Below are 18657 nucleotides of genomic sequence, written 5' to 3'. Positions count from 1 at the left end.
GGTCTTGAAATATTATCTGATAGGCACCAGTTAGCCTCCTATTCACTACTTGAGTAGCAATGAACTTGAGTTAGGTATTCAGCCATGACAGAGAAGTTGATACCAAAATTCACCCAATTGCACAAGACAGGTTTAAGGTGATAGGGAAAGATTGAAAAGGAAACTAAGTAGCAACTTTTCATGCAGAGGGTGGTGCATGTATGGAATGAGCTGCCAGACGATGTAGTGAAGGCTGGTACAATTATAACATTTAAAAGGTACCTGGATGGGTCTATTAAAAGGACAGGTTTAGTGGAATATAGGCCAGATGCTGGCAAAAGGGACTAGATTAATTTGGGATATCATGGATAAGTTGGAGTCAAGAGTCTGTTCCCATGCTGTATATTTCTATGACTCTAATTAGATAGTGAACACAACCTACAATGCTAACCTATTCACCCCTTTAGGAGCCTGCGGGCATTAAAGCAATGGTGAACTTGGGACCTGCCTCCTTGCCTTTCCCCTGAGAATGAAAAGCAATAGCAAGTCACCACTGATGAAAAACGCTGTAGAAAATGGCTCAGGATGAACTATTAGCAGACAATAAACCTCAGGTCTGTCTTTGGGAAGAGCACAGATGAATGAATTGCTATGTGTCTAGTATGTGGAGAAAATACAAAAAGGTTTTTTTTAGAATTTCCAATCTCAGGTAAACTCTCTCCCTGTCAAGATTCCAAATCAAGGAAGCTGTTTGCATATATTTCCTTATAAGATGGAGCTATGAATCAAAATACAATGGTTTATGTAAGGCAAGTGTTAACAGAACTCCATCACAGACCCTTTTTACATAATCAGACAGTATTCACACTTGCAACAGCCAAAATATATGGAGGCTAATTCAACTGAGATGGATACCAATCAAACAGGCACTTAACCAAAGAGTGGCAAGTATATTTGTACTGGAGCAGACAGCAGCAATTAGTAATCTCCAAGCTGTTAATTATACATCAAGGCAAATTTTCTTTAGTGTCTTAGATTCTAAAATGGACACCAATTTAGGCTTTTATTCACTCCTGGGACATAGGCATTACTGACTGAGTCAGCACTGATTCCCCATTGCCAATTCACCCACAAAAAGGTGATGGTAAGCAGAATGCAGATGAGTGTCTTGCCCGGCCATTTCGGACTAATGATTCAAATAAATTGAACTCAAATTGCACTACAGAAGGTTATGAAATTATATTCACTTAATTACATGGTGTTGAGACTATAGTGGCTTAAGAAGGCAGCTCAACACTACTTTCTTAAGGGCAACCAAGGATGGACAATAGATACTGACCAGCTAGCAACATCCATAATGAATTACTTTTTAAAAATCTGATTGCAGTTAAAAATCTTGTTTGCTACATTTCTGCAGTCACATTTTTAAAACTATAATCTGATAAATTAGAGATCATTATTCAATTAAATAAACATTAATTTACAATTTTGCATGATGAGATTTGAGTTCATTTCTAATCAATCATTTATCCGAACCCTTGGATGCTATTGAGTTGACGGAAGGTAAAACGATTGGATTTAGTAGTTGGCATCAATTGCTAGGGGCTTTGTTTGTATGAGAGGGTGAGGAGGGCGGCAAATATAAAAGATGGGCCTCGACTAACTACATTGATGGTATATCAGAAGCTATGTTTAGGTTGAATGGCTGGCAGGAGTGATCGAGACTCCAAAATGTGGGTGGGCTGGATAAAATACAATTTTTCCCCCCACAGGTTATAAGATATTCTAGGCTGCACAGCTGTAGGTCATAATGTTACCCCTTACACTAATTCCTGTTTAAAATGCATAAACAAATCCTGGCATAGGACAGGCATCAGGCAGTAGAGGTTGAGAGAGAAACCTTTATATTGAAATAACTGCAGAAGCCAGTATTCTGTCACCAAGTCACCCTTTATTTTCATGTGCACAATACATTGGCTCTGACCTGTGCCTGTGGAATTCATTGCCACAGAAAGTAGTTGATGCCAAAACATTGAATGTATTCAAGAGGCACATAGATATAGCACTTGGGGTGAATGGGATCAAAGGTTATAGAGAGAAAGTTGGATGATCAACTATGATCATGATGAACAGCAGAGCAGGCTTGAAGGGCCGATGGTCTCCTCCTGCTCTAATCTTCTATGTTTCTATGACCAGCTAGCTCAGAGCCGGTCCCTACAGCGAGGTGACTCACTGAGACTCTTGTTTACATTTGTCAGTCAGAACTCCCAAATTGACCCAGGTTTCTGATGAAGGGCTTATTCCCAAAACACGACTCTCCTGCTCCTTGGATGCTGCCTGACCTGCTATGCTTTTCTACACTTTTCGATTTTGACCCTCCAGCATTTGCAGTCCTCACCTTCTCCCAGGTTAACAGCCCTAATTAGGGATCTCTTAGTCAATAAGATCCACCTGGTCCTCATGCTGATCACTACAATATGAAGGTAAGTGCATGGAAATTTGAATAAATATTCATGCACCTTGTTTCTTTCACTGTGTCTCACACCTGCACAAACACAACATGGGTGCTGGGAAAAAAAATAAACACTACCGCAGTTAGGCAGTAGTGTGGGGGTTAAAAAAAAGAAAAAAATATAAACAGGAGGGAAAAAAAAATGAAGGTAAGTGCAACCAATGGCAGAAAGGTTTTCTCTGGCTTATTAAAGAGGTTAGTATAATGAACATTTTGTAATTGACATTACAAAAACTTTGGGGATATCTAAGGAGCATGGACTGATTTCATATATACTGAAAGTAATTAAACAGAAAAACAAACGTCAAAATTATTTAGAATGAAAATAGCAGATTTTTTATAAAAATAAAAGGTTAGTACATCAGCATGGCACAATGAATCACAAGTGGAATAAGTGTGTGCTTCAGTGCATGATTCATTGCATTGTTGGTTGGTTCTTCATCTGTTATCCCATGGACAGATATGGGCCCTTAACCACAGGTGGAACAAAGATGTTCAATTGTCATGGTATTTGTAAGTAAACTTGGCAGAAGTCTGGAAGTGTATAGATCTTTAGGCCAGAAAAGAGCAAGCTTTCAATTGGATTAAATTATACTCCAGACACTCCCAAGACACAGGCCCAGCATTGAGGTGTTAGACTAATGTGAGAATGGAATGTTAATTACTGAAAATAAACGCCAGAATGTCTGGGAGTCAAAAAAGACGTGTGAAAGGAGAGCATGTCTGTGTAATAATATATCTGAAGGAGATAAGGAATTGAAGGACATTTGAACATTCTTCACATAAATGTCTACAGTGAACAATAAACAGTGACACTAATGAGGCTGCATCAAAATAGTCGCCTAACACAGATTTTCATTAACGTAGATCTATTTAATAAAATGTAACTTCCCAAAGTTTGACTCTAAACCACATAAGGAGATTAAATCAGAAGGCCAAAATATTTTAATTTGTTAAATACAAGTTGCTGTTGAAGATTAATTAAGCAACACTCTATCCTGCTAGCCTGATGAACCATGGACCCAATAACATTTTCCCATCTGTCAGACTCTACTCCCTACTGCAGACGCCATCCCAACATCCAAACTGTCAGACGCTCCCCCTAAGCATACATTCAGCTACTTGACACCCACTCGTTCAAGACACTATTAGCATTTATCATCTGGCATTCTACATATTACATCCATGACCACCCTGTACCCCTTGGACATTGGCACCGTAGCCTCATTAGCTTTACGTCTTACTCTTTCACAGAACACAGCACTCAAACTTCAGTAAAGGGGGTAGTTGTTGCTGTGCCGATTCTCCTCACTGCGAGACTTGTAGTTTCCAGGACAGGTTCGTAAAAGGTGGCCCCAATTAGGGATTTCCACTGAGAAAATATCTGAGAAGGTATTCAGGTATTTTTTAATACGATTAAGGCTGGAAACCAAGTTTCTAACCCTGACTAAAAAATCTGGGTCACTAATTTAGTGACAGCTTGGTCAAGCCAGTGCACCATTTCTAGGTTATGCTGGAAGCTATTTCTTTCAAAGTAAATTAGATATTTTTCTTGTAATTCTAGTCTCCTTCCTATTGGAAACATGTTGTGAAACCTGAAAGGATTCAGAAATGATTTACAAGGATGTTGAAAGGGATGGAGGATTTGAGCTATAGGGAGAGGTTAAATAGGCTAGGGCTGTTTTCCCTGGAGTGTTGGAGGCTGAGGGGTGATCTTATAGAGGTTTATAAAATCACGAGGGGCATGGATAGGATAAACAAAGTCTTTTCCCTGGGGTGGGGAAGTCTAGAACTTGAGGGCCTAGGTTTAGGGTTAGAGGGGAAAGATATAACAGAGACCTAAGCGACAACTTTTTCACTCAGAGGGTGTACGTGTATGGAATGAGCTGCCAGAGGAAGTGGTGGAGGCTGGTACAATTGCAACATTTAAGAGGCATCTGGGATGGGTATATGAATAAGACCATGTTTTTCTCATGTTATGTCTAGATCTGATATAGTCTAATTGATACATTAATTTCTATGATTTGTTAACAACTCCATAACTACTATATCAAACAGCCATCAGGATTGTTCAAAATCAACCATTTAGATTTTGGTCTTCTGTTGTCTAGCAATTCTTATAGCCCCATGGCAAGAGGTGATATACACATATTAAATGAGTAGGGAGAGATAGTTGATGCACTGAATCAATAACTCAGTTCTTTCACCTCTGGGTGATTGTTTTTGATGCCATTGATCTAAACTGAAAGTTTCTAACCATTCTCAAATATGCATAAGAGATGGGCTACCTCTTTGGCTAATGGTAAGAGAAATAACCAATTATCTATGCTTTCACACAGACTGACAACCTCACTCAGGTTGTACGATGCCTCTATGACAATGAAAGAACCATTAATATTTTAAAGAATAGCCTTCAGTGTAAAAGATTAATGCACACCAAAACAACATCAGATCAGCAGGTGTTGCGCTATATCTTAAGTAGGAATCTTCTGAATGAAAACTGGGTAGCCAAATATTCCTCAACACTGAGACCCAGATATCCAGAATTCTGTTAATCTTCCATTGGGACAATGCTCAGCAGTATTTACTGAAAGAAGAAAATTCAGTCTATACTGTTTGTTCATGTGGATGGAAGTTTGTTGGTGTGGAGTTCAAACCTTGTAAATTGTATGGAAAAAAAGAGCAAAGCATAAAGTGTCTTTGTATCTACCCTGCACTCACAGTCACTGGCACATGAAAATTGCAATTCCAGACAAACTGAAATTTAGTATTGGATTACAACTGATATAAGACAGATCACTTTGTGCGCAATTTGTGTCTGCACCCAACCAAATGAAGAACAAAGCACAGAAAAAGGCCCTTTGGCTTAACATGTCTGACTGACACATGATGCCTTTCTAAACTTAAAAACCTTTTGCTTCTACACAGTCTGTATGCCTCAATTCCCTATTTATGTTTTGTCAAGATGTCTCTTAAATGTTGCGATTGTAAGTAAATAATTTCTTCTCTTCCGTATGAGACAGCTTTGAGGAATTTATGCATCTAGTATCAGTACTGAGGCCATTACCTGAAACTTTGCAGACTGTTTGTGAAACACTACAGTTCCAAACACAATGCAAGTGTAGCTGGAAATTCAGCTACTATGTATAGAATTTAAAACATTGAACCATGTTTTTAAAAAATTATGAAGCTTTATGTAAACATTCAGAAAAATACAACAAAAAGGAGATATTCAGAACTGAAAGATTTTTTGTTTAAATCCAAGAAATTCTCGGTAGTTGTTTTGGTTCTGTTCGCCGAGCTGGGAATTTGTGTTGCAAACGTTTTGTCCCCTGTCTAGGTGACATCATTAGTGCTTGGGAGCCTCCTGTGAAGCGTTTCTGTAATGTTTCCTCCAGCATTTTTAGTGATTTCTGTTAATCTTCCATTGGGACAATGCTCAGCATTGAAATCACTAAAAATGCTGGAGGAAACATCACAGAAGTGCTTCACAGGAGGCTCCCAAGCACTAATAATGTCACCTAGACAGGGGACGAAACGTCTGCAACACAAATTCCCAGCTCGGCGAACAGAACCACAACAACAAGCACCCGAGCTACAAATCTTCTCACAAACTTTGAGTTCTTGGTAGTGTAGATGAGCAGAGATCTCTGTGTGTCCACGCACATAGATCCTTGAAAGTTGTCACCAAGTTGATAGGATTGTTAAGGCGGCATATGGTGTGTTAGCTTTTATTAGTAGAGGGACTGAGTTTCAGAACCATGAGGTTATGCTGCAGCTGGACACAACTTGGTTCAGCCACACTTGGAGCATTGCATAGTTTTGATCACTGGACTGTAGGAAGGATGTGGAAGGTTTGGAAAGGGTTCAAAGGAGATTTACTAGGATGTTACCTGGTATGGGGGTGGGGAGGAAGTCTGACAAGAGAAGGCTGAGGGACTTGAGGCTGTTTTTGTTAGAGAGGAGGTGGTTGAGAGGTGACTTAATTGAGACATAAGATAATCATAGGGTTAGATTGAATGGACAGTGAGAGTCTTTCTCCTCAGGTGGTGATGGCTAGCATGAGGGGACATAGCTTTAAATTGAGGAGTGATAGATATAGGACAGGTGTCAGCAGTAGTTTCTTTACTCAGAGACTAGTAGTGGTGTGGAATGCCCTGCCTGCAATAGCAGTAGACTCACCAATTTTACAGGCATTTAAATGGTCATTGGATAGGCATATGGATGAGAATGGAATAGTGTAGGTTAGATGGGCTTCAGATTGTTGTGCCGACCTGTGAAACCATCGAGGGCTGAAGTGCCTGTACTGTGCTGTAATGTTCTATTCTATTATTGGTTTTAAAAGATACTTCACATTGATTTGTCGTCACAAGTTTTGCAGCTGATAATCAAGAATTATCACCAAGACAGCTTATTTCCAATTTTCTTTCCTGTCTGAACTGAAACAGTAAAGGGAAGGAAATGTAAGCAAATCAACATTTCTCCTTGGTTGCTAAAAGACATCTGTCAGTGGAGAACAAAGTACAGCACTCATTTTCCTGCTGGCATCACATTACTAGAAATGCAGTCATTTGCTTGTAGTAAGTCCTCACTCTTAAATGTATCCCCTAATTCTAGTCTCATATTTCTGTTTTCCTCTACTCACCAAGTAGTAAAAAAATGGGACCTTTTGTTTAATGTGTCATCTGAGAAAAACTGCTTCATCATCAATGCAGTTGATGTATTAGTGTTTTAAGCCTACAGTGAGGTGAGTACACAATCCTTAAATTTCAAATGAAATCTAACAGTTGCAGGTTTGACATATACTTTTAAAATATTTCATTCCACTAGTCTAAACAGAAGTCACTCAAAAGTTTTATCCTCTGCAGGAGGTGGAAACACTGGCCTAACTAAGCATATAAAAAATATACGCCGCATTCTATTGAAGAAAGTTACCTCAGCAAAGCATCTGAACTGAAGGAGGGTAGGCTGTGATACAAGATATTAAACAGAGACCTATAAAGTAGAATAAAATTTTCTCAAGTCTGGAAAGTGTCTTGCCATTGCTGGCACTATAAAGGGCAAAGAATTGATTTACTTACTACAAGGCACGGTGGCACAGCGGCAGAGACCCAGGTTTAATTCCTGCCTCAGGTGACTGACTGTGTGGAGTTTGCACATTCTCCCTGTGTCTGCATGGGTTTCCTCTAGGTGCTCTGGTTTCCTCCCACAGTCCAAAAATGTGCAGGTTAGGTGAATTGGCCATGCTAAATTGCCTGTAGTGTTGGTGAAGGGGTAAAGGTAGGGGAGTGGGTTGCAGGTCGGTGTGGACTTGTTGAGCTGAAGGGCCTGTTTCCACACTAAGTAATCTAATCTAATCTCCCTTCTAAGACAAAGACAGATAGTGAGGAGAATTGTTTGTCTGTGGAATGCTCTTCCTCCAAAAGTAGTAGAGGTTGTGCCTTAAATTTATTCAAGGCACAGTTGGATAGATTTTTTGATGAAGGGCTTTTGTCCGAAACATCGATTTTCCTGCTCCTCGGATGCTGCCCTGACATGCTGTGCTTTCCCAGCACCACTCGGATCTGGACTCTAATCTCCAGCATCTGCAGTACCCACTTCTGCCTAGATTTTCTGATAGTCAAGGATGTCAAGGAGCGGAGGAGCTGGAAGGAAGGTACAATAGGAGGGTGGAGTTGACACCATAACCATGTCAGACATGATCTTATTCGGTGGTAGATCAGACTGGAAGGAATGAGTGACTTAATCCCCACTCCAAAGTCTTATGTTTTTTTTTAAAATGGTTAATTTGCTGTGTAATGATTTCAGCATAAAGAATTGGTTATATACAATGAACAATTATGCCTCAAATGAAATCCATTACCTGAAGCACTTTGAGATGTACATTTATAGGCGACATTATAAATATTTAATTTCTTATAATGCTTCCATCCATCTGACAATAATCAATAATTATAAACAGTTGGTATTTTACATTGCTGGCTAAACAATTGGGAACAGATCATAACGCATTTGCAAGATCACGAAAAATATTTGGTAGCTTTTCCCCTTCCACCCAACAAAAATCTTCTCTTTTGCTCTTCCTACCCTATTAATATTCACCTCGTTTCTCTCACCAAAGGTGCTGATAATACCTGATTACTTCCAGTGCTTTTTTGTTCCAGATCATCTGACCTGGTACATGCTAGGAAAAGAAATCTGCCATAGTTCCACATGAGGCAGTGCAGTTGACACCTGAACCACATGATGCTTTTTGATTAAATTAGAAAGCATTTGACGAAATTAACTTTCTATAGAAAAGGGCATAGGTCAGAAAAACAACATGCCATTTTAATCACTATGATACCAGAGTCAGAGCACTGGAGCAATGATGCATCCAATGTTATTCATGATACTGCCTTATATTTAAAATGAAACTTTTTCTGTTACATTTACAAAACAAGTATTTTTATATGATTAGTTATGCACAAAGATCTACTGGAATAAGAATCAAATGTCAACTTTGGAATGGCTGGGAAAATCAGCATCAGGAAGCCACACTACACACGAGAGAAGTAAATATGTGTGTGTCACTATAATAGAAAGAAAATCCATGCTTTCCAAAAACACCAAGACCACTTTGCATTTGTTTTAATGCACCTTCCCACTGACAACTACAGGAGTACTTTGTCATTTTGAATATAAGTGGGCTCCAGTTGGCAAATACTACTTGTCTAGATAAACCAGGCAAACAAAGTATGGTCTATTCAAACGCAGTATGTTAAAATACATACATATTGCTTTCTCTGAAGTTATTTGTCCACATATAGGGATGACAGATACATTATTTTTGTCTATTTATAGCAAAATGCTACTGCTTGATTTCACTGCCAGAGAATAAATTTGAAATATTTCACAATTCTTGTCCATGAAAAGGATCTTAGACCAGTAATCAATCCATCACGTTTTCTATATTGTGAAGTAAAATCACTAAGATGCTGTTTTGCTTGAAAAGTACATTTTCTAGTAATATATTAGGAAACTGACTGTTATTGCCTGGTGACAATGAATACAAAATTTAAGGCAAATACAATCCGAGCTCGCAGTCATCTTCCTCAGAAAAGAAAGAAATAGATCTGTATCTTCAGAATTAAACAGCAAAAATTGCCCATTCTTGCAACAATGGAACAAAATAACCAGAACCAAAAAGTCCCTTTTTAAGAAAATGCTTTATTGTACAACTTCAGTAAGCAAAGATACTTAGCACAGCAAAGATTGATCCAATCAATATTTTTATATAAACATAATTGTATATAGTCACTTTATTTGAAAAAATTATGAATTCTTGCCGTGTACAAAATGGCAAAGCTGTACAACTGCGTGCACATTGTGCTTAACAAATGCAAATTGGTACAGCTCTATAACACTGCCTTGCCCTGTCAACAGGCAACAGTGTTCAGTAAACAGTTTATTGCATATCCAACATATAGTTCAATTGGCATGTAAAAATACAAGTTAAAATGATAAAAAGTACAGTGTGAATGAAAATAGCAGCTTTCAGTGAAAGTCTTGCACACTGTCCAGTGAGGGTACATCAGCACAAAGTCTACTATTGTGCTTGTGTCTTCTGTTTGCATATACCCAGCTGCATCTTGCATTCTAATACATCTAATGAGAGAATGATTCGTAATATTAAGAGTTATGAACAAGATCTTCTCAGGTGCAGAACAGTTTGGATGTTTTTTTATATATAATGCTTTGGTATTGACACACTTAAGCTCAGAAGAAAAGATGATTTAGAGCCATGAACAAAAGAAACAGAAGAACACATTTTTAAAAAAATACACCACCATCACCAGTTTCGTTATGAAGAAGGAAATGAACCTTGAGGTGGGAAAAGAAAAGAAATGTGATGCTGCATACAGAGAACAGTACAGCATTGGAAAAACTTGGATAACAAAATGTCAAGCGCTAAATATTTCTATACTCATCTAACTGCCAAAATGAACATCTCTCAAATATATACCATTTAGTTAAATAGATATCAGTTTTGTGGAGAAAATAAAAATTACACTGTTAGATAATATATCATCCAACATAACCAGCAACTTGATTTGCAAATTGTTTGCTCTCTGTATGCTTTACCTTTTAAATAATATTGTACTTCAGCAAAATACCTATAAATATTGCAGACTGATCTTATTTTTTTAATCAGCTACTACATTTTGGCTACTGACTTCCATACTTCTGTATGGAGGCTGGTAATTCTTAGCAGGGATAGCTCAATAAAAAGGCGAAGGGAGATTGTCTAGTTTATTTTTAAACTCAATCATTGAGAATTTTGTTCTGTGTTGGTGAACTGATTTGCATCAATTACAATTACTGAGGAACCGCAAAAATGAAACCTGTCAAGTATGTTCTTTTTCTGGCTCTATAAAGAAATTGGAGGAATATTAGGAGAGCTGAAAGGTGCAGCTTCCAAAGAAGCCAATTGTAACTGGATCAAATGGGCACATTAACACTGAAGTAACCTCCTTATTCAATGCATCAATGCTAGTAACATTGGTTTGGTCCCATGTACAAAAAAAGAGAAAATTTGATTTTTAAAAAGAAACAAGGGCAAAATTTCCTTCACCTTCATTTAGTCCTTTGTTTCCTATGCCATCAAATGGCAAAATTAGAAGGAAACTCAAGTTAAACTGTTTACCTGATTCTAAATATGCACAATGCAATGACTCTCTCCCACTCGCTGGTCACTATTTTGGGTTTACAGTATTTAGAAATCCATAACAGTTCAGAAATACTAGAAAAAAAGATATATATTTTGAACTCAGGAGAAGGTCTGGCAATGAAAACAGTTACGAAAATATTCTTACTTTCACAGTATGTAAATGATTTTGACATTCAAATTCATTTCTGGGCTGGTGATTTCTTTTTTCCAAACACATACTATCTTAAAATACAGTAACACAGATTCAAGTGCTTCCCTCCCCCTGCCCCCACCATGTCACTTACTGATTCATAACTAATTAGTTCAAGCTTTGAAATAAAAAGATAGAAAAATCAGAAATATAGACATAATACACTAAAAATACGAACAGGTAATCAGTACCTGTAAAGTTCGGTTGATTGCTATTTTATGTATCATTCATCAATACATTGGCCAAATCAGAAATGTTGCATCAGTAACCTGCTTTTTTTCTTTTTGGTTTCAGATCCACATGTGCATTTCCTATTTTTAATCCAGAGCACAAATATTTAAAATGGATTAGATTCCACACAGTTGGCCCCTTACATCAACATTCCCATACGTGATTCTTTTATCTCATTGCTTCCCTCCAGATTAGGATAGCCAATGATCAATTCACATAAGCAATGTTTTTGCATTCAAACAGGACTTTATAAACAAAGCCTAGCGCTTTGAAGGCGATCACAAATATTACAATGTGCTCTCTAAAGAGAAAAAAAATAATTCTAGGATGATATTACACAAATCAAGACAAAGTTCTGCATGAATGGAGAGACTGGATTCAAAATGTTGAGGCAAAAAATAAAGGGTGGAAATGGCACCAACCACCATACGGAACTTACTGATTCAACTGGAAATAAAATTCTCTCCCCTGCATGGTATAACAAGTTCCATGAAACATATATTACTTTATTTGTGCAGTTACTTTTGAAATCTTTTGTGTTGTGCTTTGCCATGTGCATCAAAAGCTAAATGAGCAATACGCCTTGAAGGACTTTTTTAAAACAATGGAAAAATATTCTGTGCTAATTAAAGACACTTAAAAGATACATTTTTACAAAGTTCATGCTACTTAATAGTTTATAACAGCAGCTCACCCGAAACAGAAAATAAAACAAAAACATGCTACAAACCACCTTAGGGGTCATTCACAATTGTCAATGTTTTGTTAATTGTAGAAATTGATAAATTAGTTCGATTCCAGGGATTGGGAACATAGACAAGGATAGTGAGTCTCTAAACAAAAACAAGTGTTGAGACTGGTGCCATAACAGAAATTCTAAATGGATGTTAATTTTGAAAAAAAAGGAATACAACTTCATCTACTTCTAATAAAAATACATGATTTGATGATATAATCAAATGCAAAATGTCAAAAACAAAACCAGTGAAGAAAAACAAACATAAAAATAAAAACATACAAGTACAGCTGAAAAGGGTGAAGCGCCAGAAAGGGATTGTAAGTCTTAGGGTGAGTTAATATGCACAATTGACTGCTTAAATCACCTCCTATCAGTGAGCATCTCCACTTACAGAAAGGTAAATACAAACAAAAGGATGTTTCGACAGGGATAATTTTTCACCACAATTTGATTCACTCTTCCCCGTAATGTTACTGATTGCTACACTCTTAAAATGTGCCATTAAGAAGATGGCAGGGATACAAAAGGTACTATTTGTACTCTCAAAAATGTTTAAATTAAGGAAACTTCCCTTATATATTAAATGTATGCTTCATAAGATTATGTTTTGGCTTTCAGCTCTAGTTGTGCTTTGCTCTCCCTCCTTTTAAATAGGACTTCCACCTCTTTAAAAATTCCTTAAAGATAGGTGCATCATCAACTGTGCTCAGCAGTTGTAGCTGGTTGATGTGGGTGGTGTGGTAGTCCCAACGTGCCAAGTTTGGAGCTGTACCAAGCATGAAATGGCGGAGATCATAGATTGTACCTGAGCCAGTGTCATACAATGGAAGCATGGCTTTCAAAGAGTCCATGCCTCGTTCATACAGTTTTTTAGCTTCTTGTCCTAGTTTCTCACCTGCAGTTTCTTTGAGGTCATATAGACCCAGTAGAGAGTATATGAAACCATTCAGAACAAAAGAGCTGGGAACAGTTGGGTATTCTTCATACCAATCATACTTATTCATAAACACAGCTTTTACCCCGTGATCCTCTGATTTGAGAGTATAGGGCACCACTGCCCGCAAGGCTGAATTGAGGTACACCTGTTCCTTTGTAAGCAAATAGGCCCTTACAAGTGTAGACATGGCCTGACCTTGTGCCATAGCTGAATACCAGCCAGGCTCCAAAGACTTAAAACCCTCACCTAGTTTACGGGTCACCATAATGGGCCAGCCACCCTTTTCATCCTGATTTCTTACCAACCAATCGCTGGCAGCAAAGAAGGCAGGCATGTGTGCTGTGGTTGCTATTGTGATGTTGTCAATAAAGCCTTTTCCCTTGGCAACCAGCTTTATAACTTTCTTGGGCATTATTTTAGTCTGCTTTACAGCCTTAGTGTTGGACAAGCCAACCCCTTTCTTCAGGTCAGTTACCAGATCTCGAGTAAGAGTACTCCAGCTTGTCCGTGGGCCTATGCCATAGTAAATATCTTTGTCTTTGAAGGCTATAAGTTGTGTGTTTGTGACATAGTGAATTGTAAACAGCTGGTTCTTTTCAGTTGTCTCCAGTACGACAGAAATACTCCCATTTGTTAAGAATTTAATATCGAATGAAATGATGAAATCTCTTGCATTTCCTAACATCAGGTAAACGCCATCTGAAGATTCTGAAAAGAAAGAGAGATCAATTTAATATTAAACTGAAAATTTTATAAAATACTCAACGTTTGTTAGAGTGTAGCAACTGGCTTTCTATTGCAATGTGAAAATATATACAGGACATTGGTTAGGCCACTGTTGGAATATTGTGCGCAATTCTGGTCTCCTTCCTATCGGAAAGATGTTGTGAAACTTGAAAGGGTTCAGAAAAGATTTACAAGGATGCTGCCAGGGTTGGAGGATCTGAGCTACAGGGAGAGGCTGAACAAGCTGGGGCTGTTTTCCCTGGAGCAACGGAGGCTAAGGGGTGGCCTTATAGAGATTTACAAAATTATGAGGGGCATGGACAGGATAAATAGACAATGTCTTTTCCGCGGGGTCAGGGAGTCCAGAACTAGAGGGCATAGGTTTAGGGTGAGAGGGGAAAGATATAAAAAAAGAGACCTAAGGGGCAACTTTTTCACACAGAGGGTGGTACGTGTATGGAATGAGCTGCCAGAGGATGTGGTGGAGGCTGGTACAATTGCAACATTTAAGAGGCATTTGGATGGATATATGAATAGGAAGGGTTTGAAGGGATATGGGCCGGGTGCTGGCAGGTGGGGCTAGATTGGGTTGGGATATCTGGTCGGCATGGACAGGTTGGACCGAAGGGTCTGTTTCCATGCTGTACATCTCTATGACTCTAAAAGTATGTCCATTCATACCACCTGTTCTATCCTTAACAATTATTCTAATTTTCAAAAATCATTGCAGATGCCTAACCCAAGCCACATTCTGTACTTTCATTTTACAAATGCTTAGTTATTGCACATTATAGCAGACAAGTTGGAATGTGTAGGAAGGTTCAACTTTCACCTTTTGTCAGCGGGGCTTTTTCTACAGTTAGATCAGTGAGGTAAAGGACTTTGCAGGTGACAGGTGTTCAAAATAATTTTATTTTTAAACATGGAAGATTCTAATTTCAAGTAGTGGCTCATCCAAGTCCACTATATATTTCCCGAGACCGTATAATTTTCAAACTTCAGCTTTCATGAATTAAACCAATGGAGATCATCTGCCAGCTTTTTAAACATGTTAATACCTGTACTCAGCCTTTGCTGCACAATTTCATTGTAAATTTAATGCACACTGCTGAAAATCATTTACTAATTTTTTTAAATCTTAGGTTTTTCCAGGTCAGATATAGCTTTAAGATGCCAGCTAACAAGGGAATAGAGCTTAAAATTTTCTTTCAATTTTTATTTCAAAAATCAATGCATAAATCACTTGTAAATCCATTAGTTAAGACATTCTAAGTTTAAGTGGATTTGTCAGTGGCCTGTGGGATCTTGAAATTACTTTGCCATCAATAAAAAGGAGAGTCTTGAAAATTATACAGAATTCATTATATAGTTTGTCCTCTTTTCTTACAATGTCAAAAGCTGGAAACCTCTTCACAGTTTTCCTACAAAGATCTGAGGCTTTGGTGCTGACAATAATTATTTCATGGTCTTTCGTCAGTAACATGTTAACTTTAACAAGTATTGATCAGTAAGATAAAATACCTGGGGTGGTGAACTGCTTGACATTGCTAGATCTAGTTTTGTCAAAGACTGTAGAGACTGTACATCCTTTTGGCATAATCCAGTCATTTTGTCTTGTGCCTTTGTCTCTTTTCTCTGCGATTTCGTATACTTCACTATGTGGTGGCCTCTCAGTTAGGTTTTTACTGTAGTGACTTAGCCCATATTGTGCTATCTGAATAGGGTAGAAATAACCCTGAGGTCCCCACTGAGTGGACAAAGGAACACCTGAAGAAGAGAGGAATGATAGTTATTAGGGCTAAAAATGAAAATAATCCATGAACAATAAAATATACTTCTAAAAAAATTACTTTTCGAAACAGGATGCCAATAAAGACCAGGACATCATAGCTATATCAAAACTGCATAAAGCCTGCAAGACATTTTAATATGGTGAAGAAAAAGCAGGTAAACATTATGTTTAAAGGAAGTAAATAAAATTGCGTAATTCTCCTTCAATTGTTCAAGAGTCAAGCAAGACTTGTCCTTGCTTTCTTTTTCCTCATAGGAGCCTTTCAGCTGCAATGCCACTAAATCTTCCACTATATCTGCAACATATTTGATTACCTCGCCAAGCCTTTTACAATCTATCAATGGATGCTAACTAAAGTCCCAGTTTGCCACTCTCAAGCCTTCTACTAAGACTGCCACAATTAAGAGTTTGCAACAGAAAACCACCTGCATCAACCTACATGTTGATTGGCATGGCAATTTTTATCCTGTTTCAATAGTATAGTTACTTTTTCCCTGCTAAATAAATATATATAAATTTTCACTGTCTATTTTTGATGAATGGTCATGCAGAGAACAATATTCGAGTTAGATGCCAGTGACGCAGCAATACTTTACCACTATTTGGATATTTTTTCAGAGTAATCAAATGGAATTTAAGGTTGGCTAGTTAATCGAATTTGAGTATTATGATCACAAAGTACATTAGTTCCAGTACTTGGGGAAATTGCATTTGAATCAATAAACGCTAATGTGTAACAAAAGCTGAATGTTGTAGATGCAAGAAATCTGCAATTCAAACAGAAATGCTAGAAATATTTCACACATCAGACAGGATCTGTGTAGAGGGAAACAGGGTTTCCATGTCAGGTCATTTGCCTGATCTGCTGAATATTTCCAGCATTATCAAACTTTAACATGCAATTTACTTTGAGATTTAAGAACAAAAATTAGAGTCTAACGCAGTAAAACTTCTCAGTTGCAGTATGCTGCGGGTTATACTTCCTGATCTTTTAAGTTACAGATTCAAGATTTTACAAGGTTCAGTAGAATTTTACAAGGTACAGTAGAATAAATAACAATCACTTATACTGTGATTTTCAAAACCTAGAGATGGCCTGAAAATGTTTCAAATACTGGGAATTGACAGAACTTGAACCTAGGATTACAACTGTCCTTGCTCTCCATTTACCACCTTGAAGTTGCTCCCAACAGCAGACATTTTTCTTTTTTTATTCACTCATCAGACATGAGCCAAACTGGCTGGCCATAATTTCTTGCCTGTCCCTAACTGCCTTTGAGAAGGTGGGGGTGAGCTACCTTCTTGCAGTCCATGTGCTGTAAGTTGACCCATAATACTGACAGGGAGAGAATTCCAGGATTTTGACCCAACAACAGTGAAGGAATGGTGATATATTTCCAAGTCATAATGCTGAGTGACTTGGAGGGGAACCTGCAGGGGATGTGTTTCCGTTTATCTACTGCCCTTGTCCTTCTACATTTAAGTGGTTGTGGGTTTGGAAGGTGCTGTTTCAGGATCTTTGATAGATTTCTGCAAAGCATCTTGTAAATAGCACACACTGCTAATTGGTTGAGAAAGTGGATGTGGTAACAATCAAGAAACTGCTTTGTCCTGGATGGATGGTGTCAAGCTTCTTGAGTGTTGATGGAGCTGCACCCATCCAGGCAAGTGGGGAGTATTCCTGACACGTACTTTGTAGATGATGGACAGTCCGTGGGGAGTCAGGAGGTAAGCTACCGACCACAGTATCCCTAGCTCTGACCTGCTCTTGTTGCCACTGTGTTTATGAGAGAGAGAGAGAGAGAGAGAGAGAGAGAGAGAGAGAGAGAGAGAGAGATCATTGCGAAAGTAGTGGAAGATGGTTAGATCAAGGACACGATCCTGAGGAACTCCTGCAGAGACATCCTGGAGCTGAGATGACCCACCTTCCTGGGTGCCAGGTATGACTCCAACCAATGAACATTTTAGCACATAGAACATAGAAAAATACAGCGCAGTACAGGCCCTTTGGCCCTCGATGTTGCGCCGACCCAAGCCCACCTAACCTAAACTAGCCCACTATCCTCCATATGCCTATCCAATGCCCATTTAAATGCCCATAAAGAGGGAGAGTCCACCACTGCTACTGGCCGGGCATTCCATGAACTCACAGCTCGCTGAGTAAAGAATCTACCCCTAACATCTGTCCTATACCTACCTCCCCTTAATTTAAAGCTATGCCCCCTCATAATAGCTGACTCCATATGTGGAAAAAGGTTCTCATTGTCAACCCAATCCAAACCCCTAATCATCTTGTACACCTCTATCAAGTCACCCCTAAACCTTCTTTTCTCTAATGAAAACAGCCCTAAGTGCCTCAGCCTTTCCTCATACGATCTTCCTACTATACCAGGCAACATCCTGGTAAACCTCCTCTGCACCCGTTTCAGTGCCTCCACATCCTTCCTATAGTATGGCGACCATAACTACACACAATACTCCAGATGCGGCCGCACCAGAGTCTTAAACAACTGAACATGACCTCAGGACTCCGGAACTCAATTCCGCTACCAATAAAAGCCAGTATGCCATATGCCTTCTTCACAGCATTATTTACCTGGGTGGCAACTTTCAGCGATCTGTGTACATGAACACCAAGATCCCTCTGCTCATCCACACTACCAAGTATCCGACCATTAGCCCAGTACCCCATCTTCTTGTTACTCTTACCAAAGTGAATCACTTCACACTTAACATTAAACTCCATTTGGCACCTTTCTGCCCAGCTCTGCAGTTTATCTATATCCTGCTGTAACCTGCCATATCCTTCCTCACGGTCAACAACTCCACCGACTTTCGTAT

The 18657-nt window shown here is 38.6% G+C and overlaps 1 protein-coding gene across 6 annotated transcripts in view; it reads right to left on the bottom strand.

Annotated features, from left to right (window-relative positions):
• Positions 1–9680: 9680 nt before the first annotated feature.
• The window catches only part of LOC132834294 (D-glucuronyl C5-epimerase-like), a 100950-nt gene continuing 91973 nt past the window's right edge, over positions 9681–18657 (bottom strand). For all 6 annotated transcript variants that reach the window (XM_060853024.1, XM_060853025.1, XM_060853021.1 and 3 more), the window contains 2 exons: positions 15546–15791; positions 9681–14006 (listed from right to left, as the gene is read on the bottom strand). In XM_060853024.1, the coding sequence (XP_060709007.1) occupies positions 12982–14006; positions 15546–15791 (1271 nt within the window). In that variant the 3' untranslated portion in view covers positions 9681–12981. The remainder of the gene's footprint in view (positions 14007–15545; positions 15792–18657) is intronic.

This window comes from Hemiscyllium ocellatum, chromosome 39 (assembly GCF_020745735.1).
Source record: "Hemiscyllium ocellatum isolate sHemOce1 chromosome 39, sHemOce1.pat.X.cur, whole genome shotgun sequence".
Lineage (NCBI taxonomy): Eukaryota > Metazoa > Chordata > Chondrichthyes > Orectolobiformes > Hemiscylliidae > Hemiscyllium > Hemiscyllium ocellatum.
The sequence above is the reverse complement of the archived record's forward strand: the minus strand, read 5'-3'. Positions and strand labels throughout refer to the sequence as shown.